The sequence below is a fragment of the Triturus cristatus genome, chromosome 10 (genome assembly GCF_964204655.1).
Source record: "Triturus cristatus chromosome 10, aTriCri1.1, whole genome shotgun sequence".
NCBI classification, from domain to species: Eukaryota; Metazoa; Chordata; class Amphibia; order Caudata; family Salamandridae; genus Triturus; species Triturus cristatus.
Genome location: NC_140593.1, coordinates 1,214,289,033 through 1,214,312,085, shown reverse-complemented (window position 1 = coordinate 1,214,312,085; position 23,053 = coordinate 1,214,289,033). Strand labels below are relative to the sequence as shown.

The window sequence follows — 23,053 nt, the reverse complement described above, 5'->3', positions numbered from 1 at the left end:
GTGTGTGCGCGTGTGCGAGAGAAAGAGAGAGAGAGACACAGAGAGAGAGAGACAGAGAGAGCGAGAGAGAGAGAGAGACAGACAGACATCGATCCGTTCGAGTCTGGATTGTGGGGTCATGGCAACAGTGTTTTATTAGGTGCAGCGTCCACCAGGATAGGTTTCTTGGCGTTGGACCAGAACCCATTTTTTCTAATTATTAAATGTATGATTATTAATTATGTCACAGATCTGGGTTAAATCCATCATTCTTTTCCTCACCGTGCCACCTCTGTTTAGACCTGGCCATATGCAAATCAGTCTTCACCCTGTGCCCCATGGGAACAGTCCAGCCCGAACTGCCAAGCCTGGTCCTCCCTGGACTGGAAACAAGCATCCTAGGACCGGGTTTGGGAGTTTCACCCCTCATCAGCCAGGATAACTTGAATATAGTGGCACACTGAGCAAGGGACCCACATCTGGGCATATCCGGCTCACTTAGGGCGAGAAAGTAAAAGACACAGAATGATGGAGGGAATGCAGAACAAATCAAAACATTCACCCCCGTCCATCAATTGTGTGTCTTTTATTTACTGCACGCACGGCAAAACGAAGGCTGTCTTCCGCTCAAGCTACGGCAGATTGAATCTTAATCAGCCTTTAAAAGACAACTCAAAGCCTGGCTATTGGACTCTGTCTTCTTCCCCCTCCTTTCAGCTCGCCTATACTGTCTGCTAGAGCGCCGGGACGCTTCCGTCGAAGCAGCTGGGTGCTTTATCAAGCGACATTTGATTGACTGTTCGAAAGGTCTCCTCTGAGCTGGGCCAGTCTCTTTCGGGGTAACAGTGTCCTCTTCCAGCAGGGGACGAGACAAGCAGCGCCTCGTGCAGCACAAGCGCCGGCTCCAGTGAGAGCGCTGCAGGCACACGGTGAGCTCCCGGGGACAAGGGCCTGCTGCCACCGGGTGAAAGCATCACCCCCATGTGCTGAGGGAATCACGCTGGACCACCACTGTTGCTGGTCGCCATGACTTGTATGACCGTCAGCATGTAGTATATAGGCGTGTACTACAGGATGAAGTAGGTGGTCTGTGGTTAAGTTGACACCAGTCTTGCCCTACGAGTGAGACCCTGACAGGATGTCTGCGTCACTGGTGGAGCGGCCCGTTTCACGTGAATAAGAATTACCTCTGAAAGGGAGAGCACGTGGCCAGGGAGTACCCTGGCCCAGGCACCGGTGGGGCCCACTGCACCCCAGTAATAGCTATCCTTCACTACCAAACATCTGGCTAGGGGCATAGCTATCAATGAGACGTAATGTGCAGTGGCACCGGGGCTCAGGGACTAGAGGGGTACAATACACCCCACATATCGCTGTCTTTCACTAGCCAACTTTAACTTGCATTAGGGCTCATGGTACCCTTGCTCTGCCACTGCACGCGCCCACGTGGCACCAGCAGGAAGCGTGTTAGAGGACCAGGGACGACGTGTGCGTGCATCAGAGCGGTGATGTAAACCCTAGAGTACCTGAGAGCGGTGATGCACCAGAGAGTGAAGCAACCAGGGGAGCACGTGGTAGCGGTGATGCACCATGCTGTGAAGTAACCACTGGAGAGCAGTGATGCAACACACAGCAAAGTAAACCACTAAAGTACCTGACAGCCGTGATGTACCATGCAGTGAAGTAACCACTTAAGTACCTGACAGCCGTGATGTACCATGCAGTGAAGTAACCACTTAAGTACCTGATAGCGGTGATGTAATATGCAGTGAAGAAACCACTGGAGTACCTGAGAGCGTTGATGCACCACACAGTAAAGTAACCAATGGCGTCCCTGAGAGTGGTGATGAACCCCCGCAGCAAAGAAACCACTGGAGTACCTGACAGAGAGGTTGTAATCAGTAGCGTACCTGATCATGGTGATGTACAATGCAGTGAAGTAAACACTGGAGTACCTGATATCGGTGAAGAAGCACACAGTGATATAAGCACTAGAGTACCTGATATCGGTGAAGAAGCACACAGTGATATAACCACTGGAGTACCTGATATCGGTGAAGAAGCACACAGTGATATAAGCACTAGAGTACCTGATATCGGTGAAGAAGCACACAGTGATAAGCACTAGAGTACCTGATATCGGTGAAGAAGCACACAGTGATATAACCACTGGAGTACCTGATATCGGTGAAGAAGCACACAGTGATATAACCACTGGAGTACCTGATATCGGTGAAGAAGCACACAGTGATATGAGCACTAGAGTACCTGATATCGGTGAAGAAGCACACAGTGATATAAGCACTAGAGTACCTGATATCGGTGAAGAAGCACACAGTGATAAGCACTAGAGTACCTGATATCGGTGAAGAAGCACACAGTGATATAACCACTGGAGTACCTGATATCGGTGAAGAAGCACACAGTGATATAACCACTGGAGTACCTGATATCGGTGAAGAAGCACACAGTGATATGAGCACTGGAGTACCTGATATCGGTGAAGAAGCACACAGTGATATAACCACTGGAGTACCTGATATCGGTGAAGAAGCACACAGTGATATAAGCACTGGAGTACCTGATATCGGTGAAGAAGCACACAGTGATATAAGCACTAGAGTACCTGATATCGGTGAAGAAGCACACAGTGATATAACCACTGGAGTACCTGATATCGGTGAAGAAGCACACAGTGATATAAGCACTAGAGTACCTGATATCGGTGAAGAAGCACACAGTGATATAAGCACTAGAGTACCTGATATCGGTGAAGAAGCACACAGTGATATAACCACTGGAGTACCTGATATCGGTGAAGAAGCACACAGTGATATAAGCACTAGAGTACCTGATATCGGTGAAGAAGCACACAGTGATATAAGCACTAGAGTACCTGATATCGGTGAAGAAGCACACAGTGATATAAGCACTAGAGTACCTGATATCGGTGAAGAAGCACACAGTGATATAAGCACTAGAGTACCTGATATCGGTGAAGAAGCCCACAGTGATATAAGCACTAGAGTACCTGATATCGGTGAAGAAGCACACAGTGATATAAGCACTAGAGTACCTGATATCGGTGAGTGAAGAAGCACACAGTGATATAAGCACTAGAGTACCGGATATCGGTGAAGAAGCACACAGTGATATAACCACTAGAGTACCTGATATCGGTGAAGAAGCACACAGTGATATAACCACTGGAGTACCTGATATCGGTGAAGAAGCACACAGTGATATAAGCACTAGAGTACCTGATATCGGTGAAGAAGCACACAGTGATATAAGCACTAGAGTACCTGATATCGGTGAAGAAGCACACAGTGATATAAGCACTAGAGTACCTGATATCGGTGAAGAAGCACACAGTGATATAAGCACTAGAGTACCTGATATCGGTGAAGAAGCACACAGTGATATAAGCACTAGAGTACCTGATATCGGTGAAGAAGCACACAGTGATATAAGCACTAGAGTACCTGATATCGGTGAAGAAGCACACAGTGATATAACCACTAGAGTACCTGATATCGGTGAAGAAGCACACAGTGATATAAGCACTAGAGTACCTGATATCGGTGAAGAAGCCCACAGTGATATAAGCACTAGAGTACCTGATATCGGTGAAGAAGCACACAGTGATATAAGCACTAGAGTACCTGATATCGGTGAAGAAGCACACAGTGATATAAGCACTAGAGTACCTGATATCGGTGAAGAAGCACACAGTGATATAAGCACTAGAGTACCGGATATCGGTGAAGAAGCACACAGTGATATAACCACTAGAGTACCTGATAGCGGTGATATAAGCACTAGAAGACCTGATAGCGGTGATATAAGCACTAGAAGACCTGATAGCGGTGATGTAGCACACAGTGATATAAGCACTAGAAGACCTGATAGCGGTGATATAAGCACTAGAAGACCTGATAGCGGTGATATAAGCACTAGAAGACCTGATAGCGGTGATGTAGCACACAGTGATATAAGCACTAGAGTACCTGATATCGGTGAAGAAGCACACAGTGATATAAGCACTAGAGTACCTGATATCGGTGAAGAAGCCCACAGTGATATAACCACTGGAGTACCTGATATCGGTGAAGAAGCACACAGTGATATAAGCACTAGAGTACCTGATATCGGTGAAGAAGCACACAGTGATATAACCACTAGAGTACCTGATATCGGTGAAGAAGCACACAGTGATATAAGCACTAGAGTACCTGATATCGGTGAAGAAGCACACAGTGATATAAGCACTAGAGTACCTGATATCGGTGAAGAAGCACACAGTGATATAAGCACTAGAGTACCTGATATCGGTGAAGAAGCACACAGTGATATAAGCACTAGAGTACCTGATATCGGTGAAGAAGCACACAGTGATATAACCACTAGAGTACCTGATAGCGGTGATATAAGCACTAGAAGACCTGATAGCGGTGATGTAGCACACAGTGATATAAGCACTAGAAGACCTGATAGCGGTGATATAAGCACTAGAAGACCTGATAGCGGTGATGTAGCACACAGTGATATAAGCACTAGAAGACCTGATAGCGGTGATATAAGCACTAGAAGACCTGATAGCGGTGATATAAGCACTAGAAGACCTGATAGCGGTGATGTAGCACACAGTGATATAAGCACTAGAGTACCTGATAGCGGTGGTGCACCACACAATAAAGTAACCAGTCCATACCTCGGGCTTCCATCGGTCCTTCACAGCTTCGAAGACGTCATAGAGGGCGTCGATCTCTTTCACAGCGTCCGGTGGGGAGGTGTGCTGCGGCACGAGCACCAGGTCCTGCAGAACTGAGAGGCAAGGCAGGATTGGTCAGTGTTGGACACGGGCGAGGGGGCTCGAAGGTCAATGCAGGAACACCTCCTCTTGTGCTGATGGTAATCTGGACTTTACAGTAGCTAATCTATGCACAAGTTAAAAGGGCGTATGCCCTACATGTAGAGGCGCACGGCCTGGTTCAGACTTGGTGGGAAATGCAAAATTCTGGGATTTCGTGTGCCGCTGTTGCATCACTTTTTGTGACGCGACATAAGAAATGAGCCACATTGTGCCATATTTACAAAGTGACGCATCTAAACATTTGCATCACTTTGTTAAGCCCTGCTCAACATTATACCCGAGTAAGGTATAATGTATGCAGGGTGGGCATTCCGGCACAGGGAAGGCTTGTAAAAGTGCTGCAGTGGAATCTATGAGATTTCACTGTGACCCTTCTAGGACGCCACTGCATCAAAATGTTACGCCTGCCTCATGGCAGGCGTATGACTGACGCAGGCACCTTTAACATGGGACTTGCCCATGTGTAATGACCCATTGCTGGAGTACCGTCACTTTTGCGACACACTCCAGCCATGCGTCATTACTGTGCCTAGAGATATGTCAGAAATACTGAAGTATACTGTAAATCCTTTTGACATGGAGTGCCGTACAGCAAATACGGTGCATCCATCGTGTCGCACGGAGGGTGCACTGAAAAGTGTTGCATCGCTGTTTTCACGCAGCGATGCAACACTTTCCATAAACGAGGCCCTGAATCCGGAGGAGACTCCGCCAGTGGTAAACCCCCCACCAAACCGTCCCCTTGGTGAAGGAGATTCCAGCAACGGCTTCCATTGTGGATTCAGCAGTTCCTTTCAGAATTCAGGAGGATTTTACATTCCCTCCCAACTTTAAGTCGGGTCCTTAGATTTTATTATGCAGGCCCAGGTGCAGTGCTATCACATGTTAACACCAGTCCTGTCTTGAGAGGAAAGACAGTCGCTTAACCGGCCTGAGACAGTCCTAAGTTTCTCTTCTCTTGCAGACTACCAACAACTCGCTCTATTGTCTTTCATGTCTTTCCTGAACTATTACTTCATCCTTGGAGAGAAGGGATCTAGGATTGGGCACAATGACCAGACCTACTCCCCTTTCTTCCTGGAGGCGGGACTTCCTGTTTCAGGTATGAGTGCAGTGTTGTTGTAAAAGAGGCTGCTGGTGCCTGCTGGCTTCAATGACACCTCATCTGCTGTGACAGCAGTTGCCTGCTGGTTCTCGTTCGGATGTCTAGAGACCTTGAGGGACCCTGCCAGTCCCTAACAATAGTTCCCCAGCCCTATGCAAAAGTGTAGGAGCTGTACTGAGAAATGATGCCACATGGTGTGAGCGTCTGCATAGGTGATTCCTACACCTGGCCCCAGAACCCACTTATGTGGTCTCTTCTTTCATTTCTCGACTGCACATATTTCTTTATTTTCCTGTATGTAAATTTCTGGAGTTCACGGCCCCCCTCCATTCCAAAGGATTCTGAACCTCCTGCCCCGGGGTGAACTACTTAGTCTGAATGCCCACTTGCGACTGAGTCTACGCTGATCCTACTTTTCTTTTAAGGGTTCTAGATTGTTGGCAATTCCCTCACTCTCCACCTAGCTGGCCCACCTCTAGTCCTGCCTTCTCATGGGTTGCCTATATATGAGAGCTGCTGGTCACATCACTCTGTCCACCTGTCATACCATACCCCGCCCCCTAGTGTCTTGTACCTGAAGTTGGCAAATGGAAACGGACGACGAATGGCTCGCGGGCGAAGATGTCTGGCCTTTCCGGGTGGTCGTCTTCATACTGGTAAGAGTCCGTCACCTCGGCTCGGTCGGACCTGCAAAGGCAGAGATTACGTCAGAGGCACATAGGCGTTACCACACTCAGGTCAGACCTGTGGTGATCACAGCCTGAGTCAGGTCTTAGGAAGTTGTTGTAGACACTCCCCCTACTCCTCACCAACGTATCAGCCCCAGCCAACATAAGCATCATGAATGAGGCCCAAAGACTGAGCCGTGGGCTCTTACGTTAACCCTTGCAGGCCAAGCCTAACGCTACCCTTCAGAACATGGCAAAAATTAAAAATGCAAAGGAGTTCAGGAAAATAAATGACACGATGGAGATGATGGTGAAAGCATGGAACGAGAGCATGTCCGGCGCTGGCGCCTGGCCGGGGCCCCGGTTCGGGATGTCTCGATGCCTTTCAATGCTCTGTCTGCAGGGAGATGCCAGCTCCATGGCCGGTTTCTAGCTGGAACGATGCTGCTTGGCCCTGGGACTCATGGAGGAGCTGGTTTCAGGTCTTGTTGGAAGAAGTGGACCTCATTCCCTTAGGACCTGCCATCACCTAAAGTAAATTTGGATGACATATGTGAACCCTGGAGGCCTCAAATGGCGAACAGCCTGGCACCTCCAGAGCAGGGAAGGGTGCCACTGGGCACCCTTGAAGGGGCAAACACATGTGTCTGCCATACTCAAACGATCAGGAATTTAGAAGCTGGCCCCGCCTGCAATACAACTCCCCGCATCGGTAGCTAAAATTGGATACAAATCAGAGGAACCAGCTACACACATTTTGGCAAATCTAACTCCCAACACTCCTAGGAAGCACAAAGAGGTCACCTTCAGTGGTGTGAAGCTGCCTGGGCCCTCTCTGTCAGGAGGTATGCGTCTCTGCAAACATGCAGCCACCAACCTGGAAGTGACACAGCTACCTACCAATTGCTTCCTGTTTCCATGATCTGAGTCCGGGGCATGGGAACAGGAAGCACTCGAGACAGGTTAGGATCTTTCTACTGGGTATTCTGCAAGTGGGACCATGCATCCCACGGTCTCTTTGCATCACGAGAGAAGCTGCAGTAAAAGCATGAGAGTACGGAGGAGCAGTTACTCGCCTCAGTATCCATGGACATGCCCGAGCGAAAGGGGACGTCCCACCGGCACTTACACTCCGGGGTGGGCCTGGACCAGAGCCCCTAGCATCCTCCATCAAGGACTCACGGGCTGGATACAGGTACTTCTCCCATTCAGCATCAGTGGCAGCCCACTTCACCTGGACCGCGACACAAAAACTAAGGGCCACATGTACGACCGCTATATTTTATGAGTCTTTAATTATGACTTTTTGTGACTAGCAATTAGGAAGTTGCAAAATGCGATGTACAACAGTGTGTTTGACACGGTTTGAGGTTTCCAGTGGGTCGCAAATGGACCTGCCCCATCAATATTCATCAGGCAGGTCGTAATTTGCGACCCAGTGGGAATGGCCTGTTACCACAGGGATGGTGGCCTGCTTGAGGCAGTAGACCACCAGGTCTGTGTTTGCTTTTAAATAAAGCAACATTATTTTTTTTTTAAAATGCAGTCTGTTTTTCATTATAAGGAAAACAGGATGTGTTATAAAAAGAAAAATTAACAGAGGGCGCTAGGTGGCGCCAGCCAAGATGGCCGCAACGGTGTGAGGCTCCTGGCTGCCGGACCCCTCGTAGTCGCCCCACATCCGTGGATGCTGTCCTAGGCTGGATCCGCTGTCCGCCGAGTGTGGAGGCCCCGATACCCGACCCTCGGAGCGAGTTTGGCCTGTCTTGGTGCCTCCGGGGCTGAGTTGGACAGCCCGCAGCCTGCGCCGGCGCGTGGGCGGAATCCCTCAGGCTCCCTGTGCGGCTCCATCTGCTGCGAGAGGCCCCGGCGCACCACGAGGGGCGAGGGCCGCACGATCCCCGCCAGCTGCTGCGGACCCAGAGGGCGGACGCTTTGCCCGTGCTGCTCCTTCCTGGCACCTACTTGGCGGCGGTGAGGCTCCGGTCGACGGGTAGACCGACCCGCTTCAGCCGACGGCCCGGGGCCGCCCAGGGGCTTGTGTTGCTGCTGCCTCCCGGGGGATGGGTCGCCCTGGCCGCCCCGCCGTGCTCTCCTGACGACTCCCTGGCCGGCTGCATCTGGAGGTGGCGTAGGCGAAGAGCGGCTGCCCCGTGACCGGAGGAGCTGAGACCCGGGCCCCCGTTGATCCGCTTCTGAGGTGAGCTGGGGGAGGCGAGGCTTGACGGACGCTGCATGGGGGTGGTGAGGCCCTTGTCGGCGGGTGGATCGGCCCGGGTGGGAAGCTGCGGCCGGCGTGGGACGACCCCTCCTGGCCCCCCCCCCCCCGATACCCTCCCCTGGCGGACCCCCGGTGGGGAGACCTGGGGGGGGTGTGGACAGTTGCCGCGCTGGAGATACTGCTGTGCCCTTGATGTAGACCGGCGCGGACTGCGGTGGTGGCCCCCCTGAGGACCTGCGCCCCCCAACTCGGGCACATAGCTGGCGGAGAGGGGTCCCCCCACCGTGCCCTCTCTGGAGCCGCGTCTTGCCCCCCGGACCTAGGGGGGGGGGTTGGGCTGTCGGCCCCTGACCTCCTGCTGCCTTGATCACACCGGCGTCCCGGTGGCCCCCCCCCACAGTTCACCGTTGGGCACCAGTGCGGGCGGACATTCTGGTTGGTGGCCCCCCCCGCTGTGGCGACAGCGATCTGGTCCGGATCCAACGGAGTGGCCGGGTTGCGCCCCTGCTCCTTCCTTTCCCATCGCCCTCTCCCCTCTCCGGCCTGGTGCGGGGGGCTGCCCCGTTGTTGAGCGGGGGCCACCTGCCTGTGTTCCATCGGTCCGCCATGGGCAAGGAGAAGGGCCCCAAGTTCCCGGGCACGTCTCATCAGACGCGGATCGATCAGTTCGCCAGCTCGGACCCTCCGGGCGGGGGGGGGGTCCTCGGCCCCGAATAAGGACCTGACTGTCATCCTCCAGGCCATTGATGCCTCCCGCACCTCACTGGAGGGGATGGTTGGGGAGGTGAAGGTTGATGTCGCGCTTTTACGGCAAGATCTCCGCAACGCCACAGCCCGCATTACGGAGGCGGAATCCCGGATCTCGACGGCGGAGGACGACATTCACTTGCTGCAGGATCAGGTCCGGGAGCTCACCACCCACTCCAAGGAACTGCACAGGCGGGCAGAGGATGCCGAAAATCGCGCCCGTCGCAACAACCTTCGCCTGGTGGGTTTTCCGGAGGGAGTGGAGTCTGGCCGTGCCGATGATTTCCTTGAGCAATGGTTCAAGTCCTGGATGCCGGCGACTGGGCTGTCGACTTGGTTCGTGGTGGAGAGGGCGCACCGGTCACTGGCGGCCAGGCCCCCCGTGGGGGCTCCCTCGTGCCCGTTTATCCTACGGATCCTCAACTTTAGGGACAGAGACGCTATCCTGCGGGAGGCACGCGTGCGTGGGCCTTTGACTTTTAACAACCACACCATTATGGTTTTTCCGGACTACACCCGGGAGGTCCAGGAGCAGCGCCGCTCCTACACGGATGTGAAGCAAAAGCTGCGCTCCCTGGGTCTTCAATACCAGCTCCAGTTCCCGGCCCGCCTTCGTGTTGTCTTCCAGGACAAGACACTGTTCTTGGATACCCCCCGGGCGGCCTGGACTTGGCTCACTGAGGAGCGGCCTCTGCGCCCGCCCGCAGGGGTGTCCTCCACTGCGGGGTGCCGAGGCCGAGAAGCGCCCGTAACCCGACGACCACGGCGCAGGAAACGCACGCAGTCCAGGCTGCGCCGAGGAGTGGCGACGATCCGGACCCGGTCCGCCAACGCTTCTGAGAGACGTGTGAGGGACTCGTCGGCCTCCTCCGACGCATCGTCTAAGGCGGCAGGGGGACCCCGGCGTTGCTTGTCACCCAGGCCAGGGGGATCCCCTGTCCCTCTCACCGTACAGTCGGACTTGTCTGACCTCTCCCGCAGTCCTGCCCTGTGATGTGTGGTCTGCCCCGGGTATCCACGGGGGGGGGGAGACGGACCTGTTCGAGGGCGGGGAGCAGGGGACTCTGCACTCTTACGCTTTCTCGCCACTACGTAGGATGTATCACTGAAATCCGTACCTCTGGAGGGGTCCACTACGCTCTTATACCCGAGCATCTAAGCTTGGGGTCTTGTACCTGTTGGGTTTGTTCGGGCGACAGATGCTTCCGTTTTCGAAGTGTAGGGTGGGGGGTGGGGGCCTGGGGTTGGGGGCCTGTTGGTTGTTTCTTTCTGGGGGAATGTTTTGTTTGGGTTGGATTTGTCTTTCTTTGAACGTCTTTTACTACACCACACTCAGTGCATCGCCGTGCCTCTCCACACACCCACCCGCGCATGCCCCACTGCCGCTCGCCCTCATGCGCAGTTCAATGCTCCTCCCCGGTGTGGGACCCATGGTCCTGGCCTCTCACGGCCATCCCATCTTTAAAGTGCTCTGCTCTTACCATTCCCATGGGTGATCTCACCTCCAGGGCCCGCGTGCGCATTCTGTCATGGAACGTGAATGGATTATTGGACAGACTCAAACGCACTGCAGTCCTTAAGTATGCCCAGCGCGCCGAGGTCGATGTCCTCCTTCTCCAGGAGACCCACCTGCTGGGTGAGAGGTGTCCCTTCTTGGCCAGGTACGGGTATGACCGGGTGTGGCACTCGGGATACTCTTGCGGATCTCGGGGAGTCGCCATCCTGCTGAGCCGCTCCGTCCCCTTTGTCTTTTCCCGGGTGATCCGAGACCCCCAGGGGATGGGGATCGCTATCAGCGGTACGCTGGATGGTCGGCAGCTCAATTTCCTGTCACTCTACGCGCCACCCATTGAGTTGTCCAGGGCAATATCCCAGGCCGCATCTATGTTGGCTGATCTCCCACCGGGTGCAGTTGTTGTGGGTGGGGATTTTAACGCTGTCTCCGCCCCGCCACTGGACTCCTCCGGTCTGGTATCGGCGCCCCGCGCGGGCTAAGCAGCTGGTGGGGTGGGCAGAAGCTCAGGGCTTATGCGACGCTTGGCGTATCTGGCACCCGCACACACGGCAATACACCCACACCTCAGCCGCCCACCACACTCGGATCGACGCTATCTTTGTCCCTTCCACTGATTGTGCGGGCATCCAGGACGTCCAAATCCTTCCTAGAGGGATATCCGATCACTCACCTGTCCTCCTGGGGCTGGGCTCCCCGCCCCAGGGGGCCCGTCAGATGTGGCGATTCAACACCTGGTTTCTCCGGGATCGGAAGCTCTGCAGGGGGGTGGGATCCGCGTTGGTGCAGTACTTTGGCGACAACGACGGGTCAGTCTCATCGGCGGGGACCCTCTGGGAGGCGGGTAAGGCCACCGTCAGGGGGGCCGCCAAGGCGCTGGTGGTGCGCCGCCGTCAGACGCAGCTCCAGCAACTCACTGCCTGCGAGGCCCGGGCGTTGCGTTTGGAGCAATCGCTACCCGCGGATGGAGATCCGGCTGTAGATAGACAGCTGCGGCTTTTACGGGAGGAGATTCGCCAGCGGTCGCTAGACGCGGCTAAGCTCCTCTGGCAGTCCTCGGTGGCACGGGTCTACGGGTGGGGTGATAAGAATGGTGCTCTGTTACACCGGCTGGTTACATACTCGGTGGCGTCGCGCATTATCCCGGCGGTCACCGATTCGGAGGGCCAGCTTCAGTCCTCCTCCGTGGCCATGGCAAACGCCTTTGCTCAATATTATGCGCAGTTATACCGCGCCCGGGCGCCGGAATTGTCCCTAGTCTCGCTACTTGCAGCTCATAATTTAAAGCTTCCTTGCCTTCGGTCCAGTGACTGGGAGAGTCTGGAGGTACCCATCTCTCTAGAGGAGATTGGGGAGGCGATAGGGCGCACATCCGCGGGAAAGACCCCGGGACCGGATGGATTCCCTCAGGAATTTTATGCCGCCTACAAGGACCTTCTGACACCTCGGTTGAGCGCCCTGTATGCCGAGGCGGTTAAACGCGGCTCCTTTCGCCCAGAGGCCGACATGGCACGATTGTGGTTTTGCCCAAGTCCACACCACCCTCTTGTGACAGGTCGGCCTATCGGCCGATTTCCCTCATTAATACGGATATCAAAATCTACGCGGCGGTCCTGGCTCAGAGGCTTCGGCCCTTCTTGCCGCACCTGGTCCATCCAGACCAATGTGGCTTCATGCCGGATCGGGGTACTCGCCACTGCCTGCGTCGCCTTCATGTGGCTCTGGCTCACCGCCACCGCATATCCCCATATCTCACGCTCCTACTCGCCGACTTCGAGAAGGCTTTTGATTCGGTTGGGTGGCCCTATCTATTCGAAGTCGTGGCTCAGATGGGTTTCGGCCCCAAGTTTGTCGGAATGGTGCGGGTCCTTTACGCACGTCCTCGTGCTAGAGTGCTAGTTAATGGGGTGTTGTCGCGGCCGTTTCGGATCGGCCGGGGGACGCGGCAGGGTTGCCCGCTGTCGCCCCTCCTCTTTGCCCTTGCTATGGAACCCCTTGCCGCCCTGGTCTGCGCAGATCCTCTTCTTCGGGGCTGGGAGTGGCCGGACCTTGTGCCCGACAAAATAGCCCTTTATGCGGACGTCGTATTGCTGTACCTTAGCGACCCTGCACAATCTGGTCCCCGTGCGCTCCATCTCTTGGGCCTTTTCGGCCGTGCGTCCGGCCTCTATTTGAACCCACACAAATCGGTCCTAGTACCTCTGCACCCCTCCCGGGAATGCTTTGACTGGCAGGACAGGATTCCCCTCAGCCGGCTGTCCTTTAAATACCTGGGTATTTGGATCTCTCTTCTCCCAGAGTTGAGCTGGGCCCTTAATGTGGCCCCCCTGGTCAAGAGGGCCAAGGCTGATCTGGCGCGCTGGCACTCGCTCCCGCTTAATCCGCTGGGGAGGGTGGCACTCTACAAAATGATGGTCCTCCCCCGGTTCCTTTACGTACTACAAAACACCCCCGTGTCCTTTCCGCGGCCTTGGTTCCGCGAGATGGACGGGCTGGCTACTCGATTTCTCTGGGGTGGGGGGAGACCGCGGCTGGCCCTCACTACGTGTCGCCTGCCCACCTTCGATGGAGGGCTCGGTATGACCAATCTCTACCTCTACTATTTGGCCACTCGCCTCCTCGTTATTCATGATTGGTTCGGAGGGGGATGGTCCGACCCGGCCTACAGGGTGGAACTAACTGCCTTGGGTTTCCCCTGCATTTTGGATCATCTGTATGGTGCCCCCATTCCCGCTTCCTGCCCCGACATCACTAGAGCGATCTTTTTGGCCTGGCGAGCGGCGCTCCGTCACACCCGGTGGACCGGGCGGCTGACTCGCGCCACTCCCCTTTGGCATGGGACGTGGTTGCGGGACGTTGCTGCCCTGGAGGGTTTTCGATCATGGGACCTGCTCGGCATCTCCCTGCTGGGGGACGACTGGCGGGGGGGACGCATGTGCTCCTACGCGGAGCTGCAGGCACGCTTCTCTCTACACTCATCACAATTTTACAAGTACCTCCAGCTGCGCCACGCCATACGCACCTACACTCCCCTGGATGTTCGGTTGCCGGACCATAGTCCCCCGGAAGCTCAGGTCCTGCTGGGTAACCTAGGGAGGGGGGGGGTATTTCCCGTATACACCGTACTCTTATTAACAACACCCCCGCGGTCCAGAACGGCTTGAGGGGCAGATGGGAGGGGTGGGTGGGGCCCCTGGACGAGGTGGACTGGCGGGACGCCCTTATGGCCCCCTGGCTGGTGACGGCCTCAGCCAAGCTACGGCTGATTCAAATATATTATCTCCACACAGCATACCTTACACCGGCGCGTCTACACCGTGCGGGCCTCTCAGCTGACGCCTCTTGCCCCCGCTGTGGTTTTGACCCGGCCGACTTCATTCATATGGTGTGGTCCTGTCCGGATCTTGGGGATTACTGGAGGGGCATAGAGACTGATCTCACTGAGGTGCTGGGCTGGGAGGTGCCACACAATCCTAGACACGCCCTGCTAGGCATCACTGATGGTCTACAGGGTACCCGCGCAGAGAAGCTGTTCCTTATGACTGCGTTCATGGTGGCCAAACGGGATATTGCAGCGGCATGGAAGCACTCACAACCGCCTACCTTGGCCAAATGGAGTGCTGGTGTAGACTGGTGCGCGGCCCAGGAACGGACTCTCTACCAGGCGAGGGGTTGCCCCAAGAAATATCGTAGAGTATGGGGGAAATGGTTGGGCAATGTATTCTGAGTGGGTGTGTTGGGGGGTGGGGGCGGGGGGTGGGGCTTTGGGTGGGGACGGGTGGAGATTGGTCTCATTCCGTGTGCTTGCACAGTGGTGGTTTGTCCGGCTCAATGTTCCTTATTGTGTTTTTACAAAACCTAATAAGACTTGTTTATCAAAAAAAAAAAGAAAAATTAACGTTTCAGTTTCATTTTTTAAGAGCAGGCAGTGTTCCGTGGGCCCTACTTGAAGTAGGCAGTGAACTGCAAATGTTATGCGACCGCATTCCGGTCGCAAAACATTCATACATCCCACTGCGACTCACTATTAGGATTGAGGGCGCCCTTGACACGCCCCTTCCTAATACTGACTCGCTATCCCTATTTTGCGAGTCAGTAATAGCTTACCGATTTAGGGTTAGTACATGCCAAAAGGCTATCTAGCATTCGTAAACGACTCGATTCTCCGTTTCCAACTGCTAAAACCTGGTGTCCATGTGGCCCAAGAAACCTTAGGAGGCTGGAGAGAATGGACACTAAATGAGACCCCAAAAGTACAAGGGTGGCAATCACAAGTGTCAAGGGTGTTGAGGCTGCAAAGCGAAATACCGGGGCAGAGAGGTCCACTCAGAGCGAACAGGGCGGACCAGCAACAACGAGCATAAGCAGGATACATCCGCAAACAGGACTGCGGAGAGGCACCCACAAGCACCACCTGCTCGGCGCTACACGTGTAAGGAAAACCTATCCATACCCCAGACGGGAGACCATCCGTGGAAAACCGACAAGGGCAGCGCAACACTTTGTGAAGAGCGTTAAGAAGCCAGAATCGGCAACTGTGCATAATATGCAAATCACATAACCTAACTAAAAAGGCAGTGGTGCTGATGAGATGATGTATGCTTCAGGGAGAGAGAGGAGAGGGACATCCTCACAGCCGCTCACCTGTACACGAAGACATATTTCTCCAGGTAGCTTTTTCTGCCCAGCGATGCGCTGCTGATGTGCCTGAAGGCCTCGGCGCCATGAACCCTGTTCAAAAGAAGAGTTGTTAAAATGTTGTGCCCACTGGCGCGCCTTCACTCCTCCGACCCATTAATTCCTGTTTACTTTCGAACAACCCCTTCAACTGGGCGCCAGTGGAATATGACCGTTGGGCCAATAAGCACCAGCACTTGTGCTTCCCCCGGACGAAGACCCCGGCCTCTGAGTCAGTCCCTCAGACTCCTTGGTCCTGGTGTCACTCACTCTCTGGCCCAAATGTTACCTCTAACCCTCAGTCTCTCCTGAGTGAGTTTCCAAGCTCGGAGGTTGCCCCCCGGCTCAAGTGTAGCCCACAGCCCTCATACGCTGGTCCTGACTCAACTCCAATGTGCCTCCTCCATCCAGATCCTCATCCACTGATCCCCACAACTTGCACTGAGGGTCCATCCTCCGCGGACACTCACTCTCTGTGCACACCACTCCTTCCACCCTGCCTATGAGACAGGCCAACCACCCGTCCCAACCCCGTCACACTCATCCGCCACAACGCCCACGCTCTCCGCACACCATTCCTTCCACCCTGCCTGCAATACAAGCTGACCACCCGTCCCAACCCCGTCCCACTCATCTGTCACAACACCCTACAATCCTGCTGAACCTCCCCAGTCTCAAACCTGTGAATATTTAGTACTCCACCTGCATGGTGTTACAACCCCTGCTGCACTTCTTAGCCACAGTGTAAGCCTGGCCACAGCCTAAGGAGCCAGCCCCCCCTGCGGCCCCCTTCACCCAGACATGGGGGCATCCCCGGCAAAGCCTTGCACCAGGTCCAACTCCTCGTCTCTAAGTCACTGCAAAGATTTTCTCACTGGAAGAGTCGCACCAGAGAAGCACTTCTACAGAAAACCAGAATACTGGCATAGAAAGAACACAGTACAGATGAGCTGTTACAGAGACATGCTGCGCTACAGAAACCACAGGACAGAGAAGCTGTAACAGAGGCAGCAGAATGGTTAGTTTACATTATATTGTATTGTATTGTAATTGCATTTATATAGCGCTTACTACCCCCGACGAGGCGTCAAAGCGCTTTTTCGGTGAGTAGGGCGCTACTCTGGGACCCATAAACGGTTAGTGTTGAATTAGTATAGTGAAATATGAAAGTAATTAAAGTGGTGGATAGGTTAGTCAGTTATTTGGATTCGGAAGGATAGAAGAGAAAAAAGGATTGTATTTATATAGAGCTTGCTGCCCCTGATGGGGTTTGAAGTGCTTTTTTTGGCGAGTAGCACGCTACTCTGGAACCCATGAGGATTAGTGTTGAATTAGTATGGCGAAACATGAAAGTAATTTGAGTGGTGGATATGTTAGTCAGTTATTTGGATTGAGGAGAATAGCGGAGGGATAGAGGAAGGAAAAAGGTTTGCATTTATATAGCGCTTGCAACCCTGATGGGGTGTTGAAGCGCATTATTGGCGAGTAGCACGCTACTCTGGAACCCATGAAGGATTAGTGGTGAATTAGTATAGAAGAATATGAAATTTGAGAAGTGAAGATGTTAGTCTGTTATTTTGACTGAAAAGGATAGTGGAGGGACAGAAGAGTGAAGGATTTAGATTTGTTTTTTGAGTAAAAAGGGGTTGTGGAAGGGGGAGGAAGAGTCAGAGGGAAGAGTTTAGAGAGGTTTGTTTTGGGGGATCGGTATAGTAAAAGAGGTGTCAGATGATGCAAGGAGGGGAAGAGTAGGGGAGAGTCTAGAAAGGGCTATTTTGGGGCTCATAGTAGTGGTATGGGATGAATGAGAGAGTGGATGTAGAGGATATATTGAGAGAAGTATAGGCTGAGAAATAGGGTAGAGCATTGGAAATGCTACATTATAAGAAAGGGATAAATATATAGATCCATAAGTACATTGAAAGTATATAGATGCATAAAGAAGGTAAGTATATGTAGATTAAAGATATTGATAGAGGTACAGGATGAGAACTAGGTAAGGTCTCGTAAAACAAAAGTGCTACAGTGAATTAGTTGACAATGAAAACGTACCTCGTGAGCATGCACTCACCTAAACTTAACTCTAAGCTGCAGTAAGCATTGGCTCTCCAAGGCCCTACAAGATCCCCTTAATCTTCCCAAGTGCCCCCCTCATAATAACGCTCAGCCTCTGCCTCCTGTCAGAGCCTGGGGCTGAACAGGGGGTGACCCAATGGCGGCCCTTTCTGGGTCGGACCGAATCATCTGTTCAGTTTGCACGGGGGCGGGTATAGAGGTGCATCTTAGTCCACGTCATCAGGCCATCTCACATCACTCTTCGTCTTTCCCTTTTCCTCGTAGGACTGCCCGGCTTCTGCCAAGAATGGACCCCTGACCCCACCCCCCATTGCTCACCTGTTGAGCTCCTTCATCAGTGCCACCACGGCTCTCCCCTTGGCGTCCTGCACCTCCTGCAGGAGGCAGATGTCACATCGCGCCACGATCTGGGGGCAAGAACAGGGGTGGGCGTTAGTAAGGGGGCGGTGATGGGCTGAGACCACAGCAGGGCCCGTCCACACGCCTTAGGCGCCTCCCGGGGGCCCCTGCCTGTGCTGATGTGCGAGTAGGGGGCACTGGTGATCAGGGGTAATGAGGCTGAACTCACCAGCAGGACCCCCCCCCCAACACTTGTGGACAGTATGTGAGGTAACCAATGGAACCTTAGAGGGCCCTTGCTTCTTGCGGGCATGCCTCTCGCGCTGCACTTTTGTCATGTTTAAATTTGTGCAAAACTCTGTGTAAAAACAGAGTTCAAGAGAGGATGAACCTGTGTGAGTTTTGTAACCTGAGGTGCAGCTGCCTGAGCCTGTGTAATCCCTCTGTCTCTGATTCGTGAGTGTGCACAATCTGTGCAACGTCAGAGACCAAAGAACCGAACCTGTAGGATCTGTGCAACGTGCGGGAGCACAGAACCGAACCTGTAGGATCTGTGCCATGTGAGGGAGCAAAGGACCGAACCTGTAGAATCTGTGTAACGTGAGGGAGCAAAGAACCGAACCTGTAGGATCTGTGCAATGTGAGGGCGCAAAGGACCGAACCTGTAGAATCTGTGTAACGTGAGAGACCAAAGGACCGAACCTGTAGGATCTGTGTAACGTGAGACCTAAGGAACGCGAGAGACCAAAGGACCGAACCTGTAGGATCTGTGTAACGTGAGGGACTGGACTAGACGGAACTTGTATGATCTGTGTAATGTGAGGGAGCAAAGGACCAAACCTGTATAATCTGTGTAACATGGACTGGACGGATCCTGTATGATCTGTGTAACGTGAGTGATTGGACTGGAAGAAACCTGCAAGATCTTTGCAATGGGAGGGACTCGACTGGACCGTGCCTGTATGATCTGTGTAACGTGAGGGACTGGACTGGATGGCACCAGTATGTTCTATGTAACATGAGAGACTGGACTGAACAGAACCTGTATGATCTGTGTAACATGGACTGGATGGAACCTGTATGATTAGTGTAACACGAGGGACCGACTGGACCGACCCCGTATGACCTGTGTAACGTGAGGGACTGGACCAAAGGACTGAACCTGTATGATCTACGTAACAAGACAGACCGGACTGGACAAAAGGACCGAACCTGTATGATCTGTGTAACATGGACTGGATGGAACCTGCATGATCTATGTAACGTGAGTGATTGGACTGGATGGAACCTGCATGATCTGTGTAACGCGAATGATTGGACTGGAGGGAACCTGCATGATCTGTGTAACGCGAGTGCTTGGACTGGAGGGAACCTGCAAGATCTTTGCAATGTGAGTGTTAAGAAACGTACTGACATCCGACCTTGGAACAAAATGGATGGAGAAGCGTTCCAGGAACTTCTTACCTCGACGACTATACAATCAAATTTAGGAGTGGAGGAAGGGACGATCGCTTATACTAAATGGGTGGAGAACGCTTGTAGCAAACTAGCCCCAGCTATTAGTATTGTGCCCAAGAGATAGTCTCCCTCCGCCCCCTGGTTTTCAGATGAATTGAAAAAAGAAAAACTCAAGTGCAAACGCCTGGAGCGCTCCTGGAGGAAAGAATATAAGGAAGTAGAGAAGACAGCCTACAGAAAGGGTTTATCGAACTACAAGCAACTTCTGTTTGCCACTAAACAAAAATTATTTGTCAATAAAATTGAGTTGGCAAAAAACTCAGCCAAAGAATTATTTAAAACTGTCCTAGATCTTTCCTCCCCACACCCGGTTACAATACAGCCTAGCCAGCAACTTTGTGAACAGATTGTCAAACTCTTCCTGGATAAAGTAGAAGTGATTTTTTCGGCACTCAACGGATATATAGCCGCAGGAAGTATTTTGGAGAGAGAGGATCTTGGGCGCATCAAAGTTCCTTCCGCAGCCCTCGAGAGATTCGAGGACTTGTCCATAGACCAAACATGCTGCCTTCTTGAAACGGCTAGATCAGGGTCACCATATGACCCTTGTGCGGTGGCTGTTGCCAAATTAGCGGTCGAACCCATCACCCAGGCACTGACACCTGTTTTTAATGCTATGATTGATACTGGGCTTTTTCCTAAGCTCTGGAAGGCGGCATCAATTTTACCCCTACTGAAAAAGCCTAACTTAGACCAGACTGATCCTATTAACTTTCGCCCAATCTCTAGGCTCCCCTTACCAGCAAAAATGATAGAAAAGGCACTAAATACACAACTGGGTGCTTTCCTCCATCAAACCCAGGCCCTGGACCCAACCCAATATGGCTTCAGAAGTGGCCATAGTACAGAGTCAGCCCTCATAAAAACAACAGATGAGATCAGGAAAGTAGTTGATCTAGGCGGGAAGGCCGCCCTGATCCTACTAGACTTATCCGCGGCCTTTGATACGGTCCATCATGATCTTTTGATGGACCGATTAAGGTCACGCAAACTTCGGGGCAAGGCCCTGAATCTCATGCAATCCTTCCTTACGGATAGATCTCAAGTGGTATCCATGGGTGAATACCATTCAAGGCCTTTCGTGCTGCTCTGCGGGGTGCCACAGGGGTCAACTTTGAGCCCGACGTTGTCCAATGTTTAGGTTTCCTCACTGGCCCCTATCATTAACACCTTGGGTTTTGATCTCACATCCTATGCCGATGACACCCAAATTGTGGTGTCTCTTCTGCCAGGACAGGAGGGGGGCATGAACAATCGTTTTCATAACTGCATGGTGGCAGTGAGCGGATGGATGGCGAAAAATTGCCTGAAGCTCAACTCTAATAAAACAAAAGTTATAATATTTGGGAATGCTCCTAACTTTTGGAATCTGAACTGGTGGCCTTCTACAATGTGAGTACTTCCTGTCCCGGTAAAGAAAGTAAGAAACCTGGGAATAATTGTCGATGACGAAACTGAATTGATTTGGTCGCCCAGATTCAGTTTGTCAGCAACTTCCTTTGTTTTAAAATCAGTAAAAAAGATCCTACCTTTCCTGCCAGCAGGGAGTCAGAAAACAGTGGTCACTGCACTTGTCTTGTCTAGGCTTGACTATTGTAATGGCCTCTATTTAAACATCCAGGAACGCTATTTAAATAAACTACAAAGGCTACAAAACACAGCCACCAGATTTCTTACTGGGGTGCCCAAATTTGTGGCCATTTCCAATGAAATTAAAAAGTTACACTGGCTCCCGGTAAAAAAGTGTGTGCTTTTTAAATCCTTGTGCACCGTTTTTAAAGCACTCCAAGGTACTGGACCAGAGTATCTGCAGAAACAATTCAGCTGGTACATACCTACTAGAAACCTACGCTCATCAGGAGCCAAAATTGTGACAGTTCCGATTACTAAAAAGGTTTCATCGGGAGGACGAAGATTGGTCTTCGGAGCAGTCAAGGCGTGGAATGATCTTCCGGCCCAGCTCAGAAATTCCCCGGATCTGCTGACTTTTAGAAGGACTTTGAAAACTTGCTTGTTCAATAATTAAAACTCCTTCAATGGTGATGGCTGAAAAGACAGGTAACTAGCGCCAGGACACCCCAGGGTAACCGTTGCGCTTTACAAATAAATTTAACATAACATAACATATGATCTGTGTAACACGGACTGGATGGAACCTGTATGATCAGTGTAACACGAGGGACCGACTAGACCGAACCCGTAGGACCTGTGTAACGTGAGGGACTGGATCACAGGACTGAACCTGTATGATCTACGTAACAAGACAGACCGGACTGGACAAAAGGACCGAACCTGTATGATCTGTGTAACGTGAGGGACTGGATTGGATGGAACCTGTATGATCTGTGTAACATGAGGAACTGGACTGGACAACAACCTATATGATCTGTGTAACATGGACTGGATGGAATCTGTATGATCAGTGTAACGCGAGGGACCGACTGAACCAAACCCGTATGATCTGTGTAACGTGAGAGACTGGATTGGACGGAACCTGTATGATCTGTGTAACGTGAGGAAGTAGACTGGATGGAACCTGTATGATCTGTGTAGCATGAGGGGCAGGACTGGACGGAACCTGTATGATCGGTGTAACATGAGGGACTGGACTGGACCATAGGACTGAACCTGCATGATCTGTGTAACATGGGCTGGACTGAATGGAACCTGTATGATCGGTGTAACATGAGGGACTGGACTGGACCATAGGACTGAACCTGCATGATCTGTGTAACATGGGCTGGACTGAATGGAACCTGTATGATCTGTGTAACGTGAGGGACCGGACACAATTACAATGGTTCTTCCCTCAGGTCCTCAGTCCCCTCTCCATACAATCGGCGGCTCTTGGGAGACCCCTCTGTCACTCGATCTCTATGTCGGACCCTCAGTCCCATATCTTCGCTACACCACTCCATGTTGGAAAGCCAATCCCTCAGTGTGGGAATCTGCGCACACCCCAGCAGCTCATCACATCTCGCCATGCGACTGCCAGTGCTTGTTGCAAAGAAGTGTCTATCTGTCTAGGGTCACCTCTCATTAGATGCTTGGGGAGATCGACCAAGGGGTGAGCTCCAAGAGGCTCCGGCTGCATCTGAGGCTTTGTGCTGTACGTCTGTCCAGAAGGCCGTCACCCTCAGACATTCCCAGAGCATGTGTAGCAGCGCCCCCACTGACCACATCCCCTCAGGCAACTATCCGTGTCAATCACTCCCATAGCGTAGAGCCTCATGTCATGCGTGTGAAATATGCCCAGTGCAGCACTTTCAGTTGTATCAGCCAGAATCCCACCCCAATGGCAACCTCTATGGGGTATCTACATGCCGCCCCCACT

At 52.6% G+C, this 23,053-nt stretch overlaps 1 protein-coding gene across 3 annotated transcripts in view; it reads right to left on the bottom strand.

Moving 5' to 3' along the window:
• Positions 1-23,053, bottom strand: part of LOC146797090 (deoxyribonuclease-1-like 1) — a 105,542-nt gene that overhangs the window by 7,773 nt on the left and 74,716 nt on the right. For all 3 annotated transcript variants that reach the window (XM_085629720.1, XM_085629721.1, XM_085629722.1), the window contains exons 3-6: positions 18,181-18,269; positions 15,754-15,840; positions 6,535-6,647; positions 4,694-4,806 (exon numbers count right to left, since the gene is read on the bottom strand). In XM_085629720.1, coding sequence (XP_085485846.1) covers positions 4,694-4,806; positions 6,535-6,647; positions 15,754-15,840; positions 18,181-18,269 — 402 coding nt within the window. The remainder of the gene's footprint in view (positions 1-4,693; positions 4,807-6,534; positions 6,648-15,753; positions 15,841-18,180; positions 18,270-23,053) is intronic.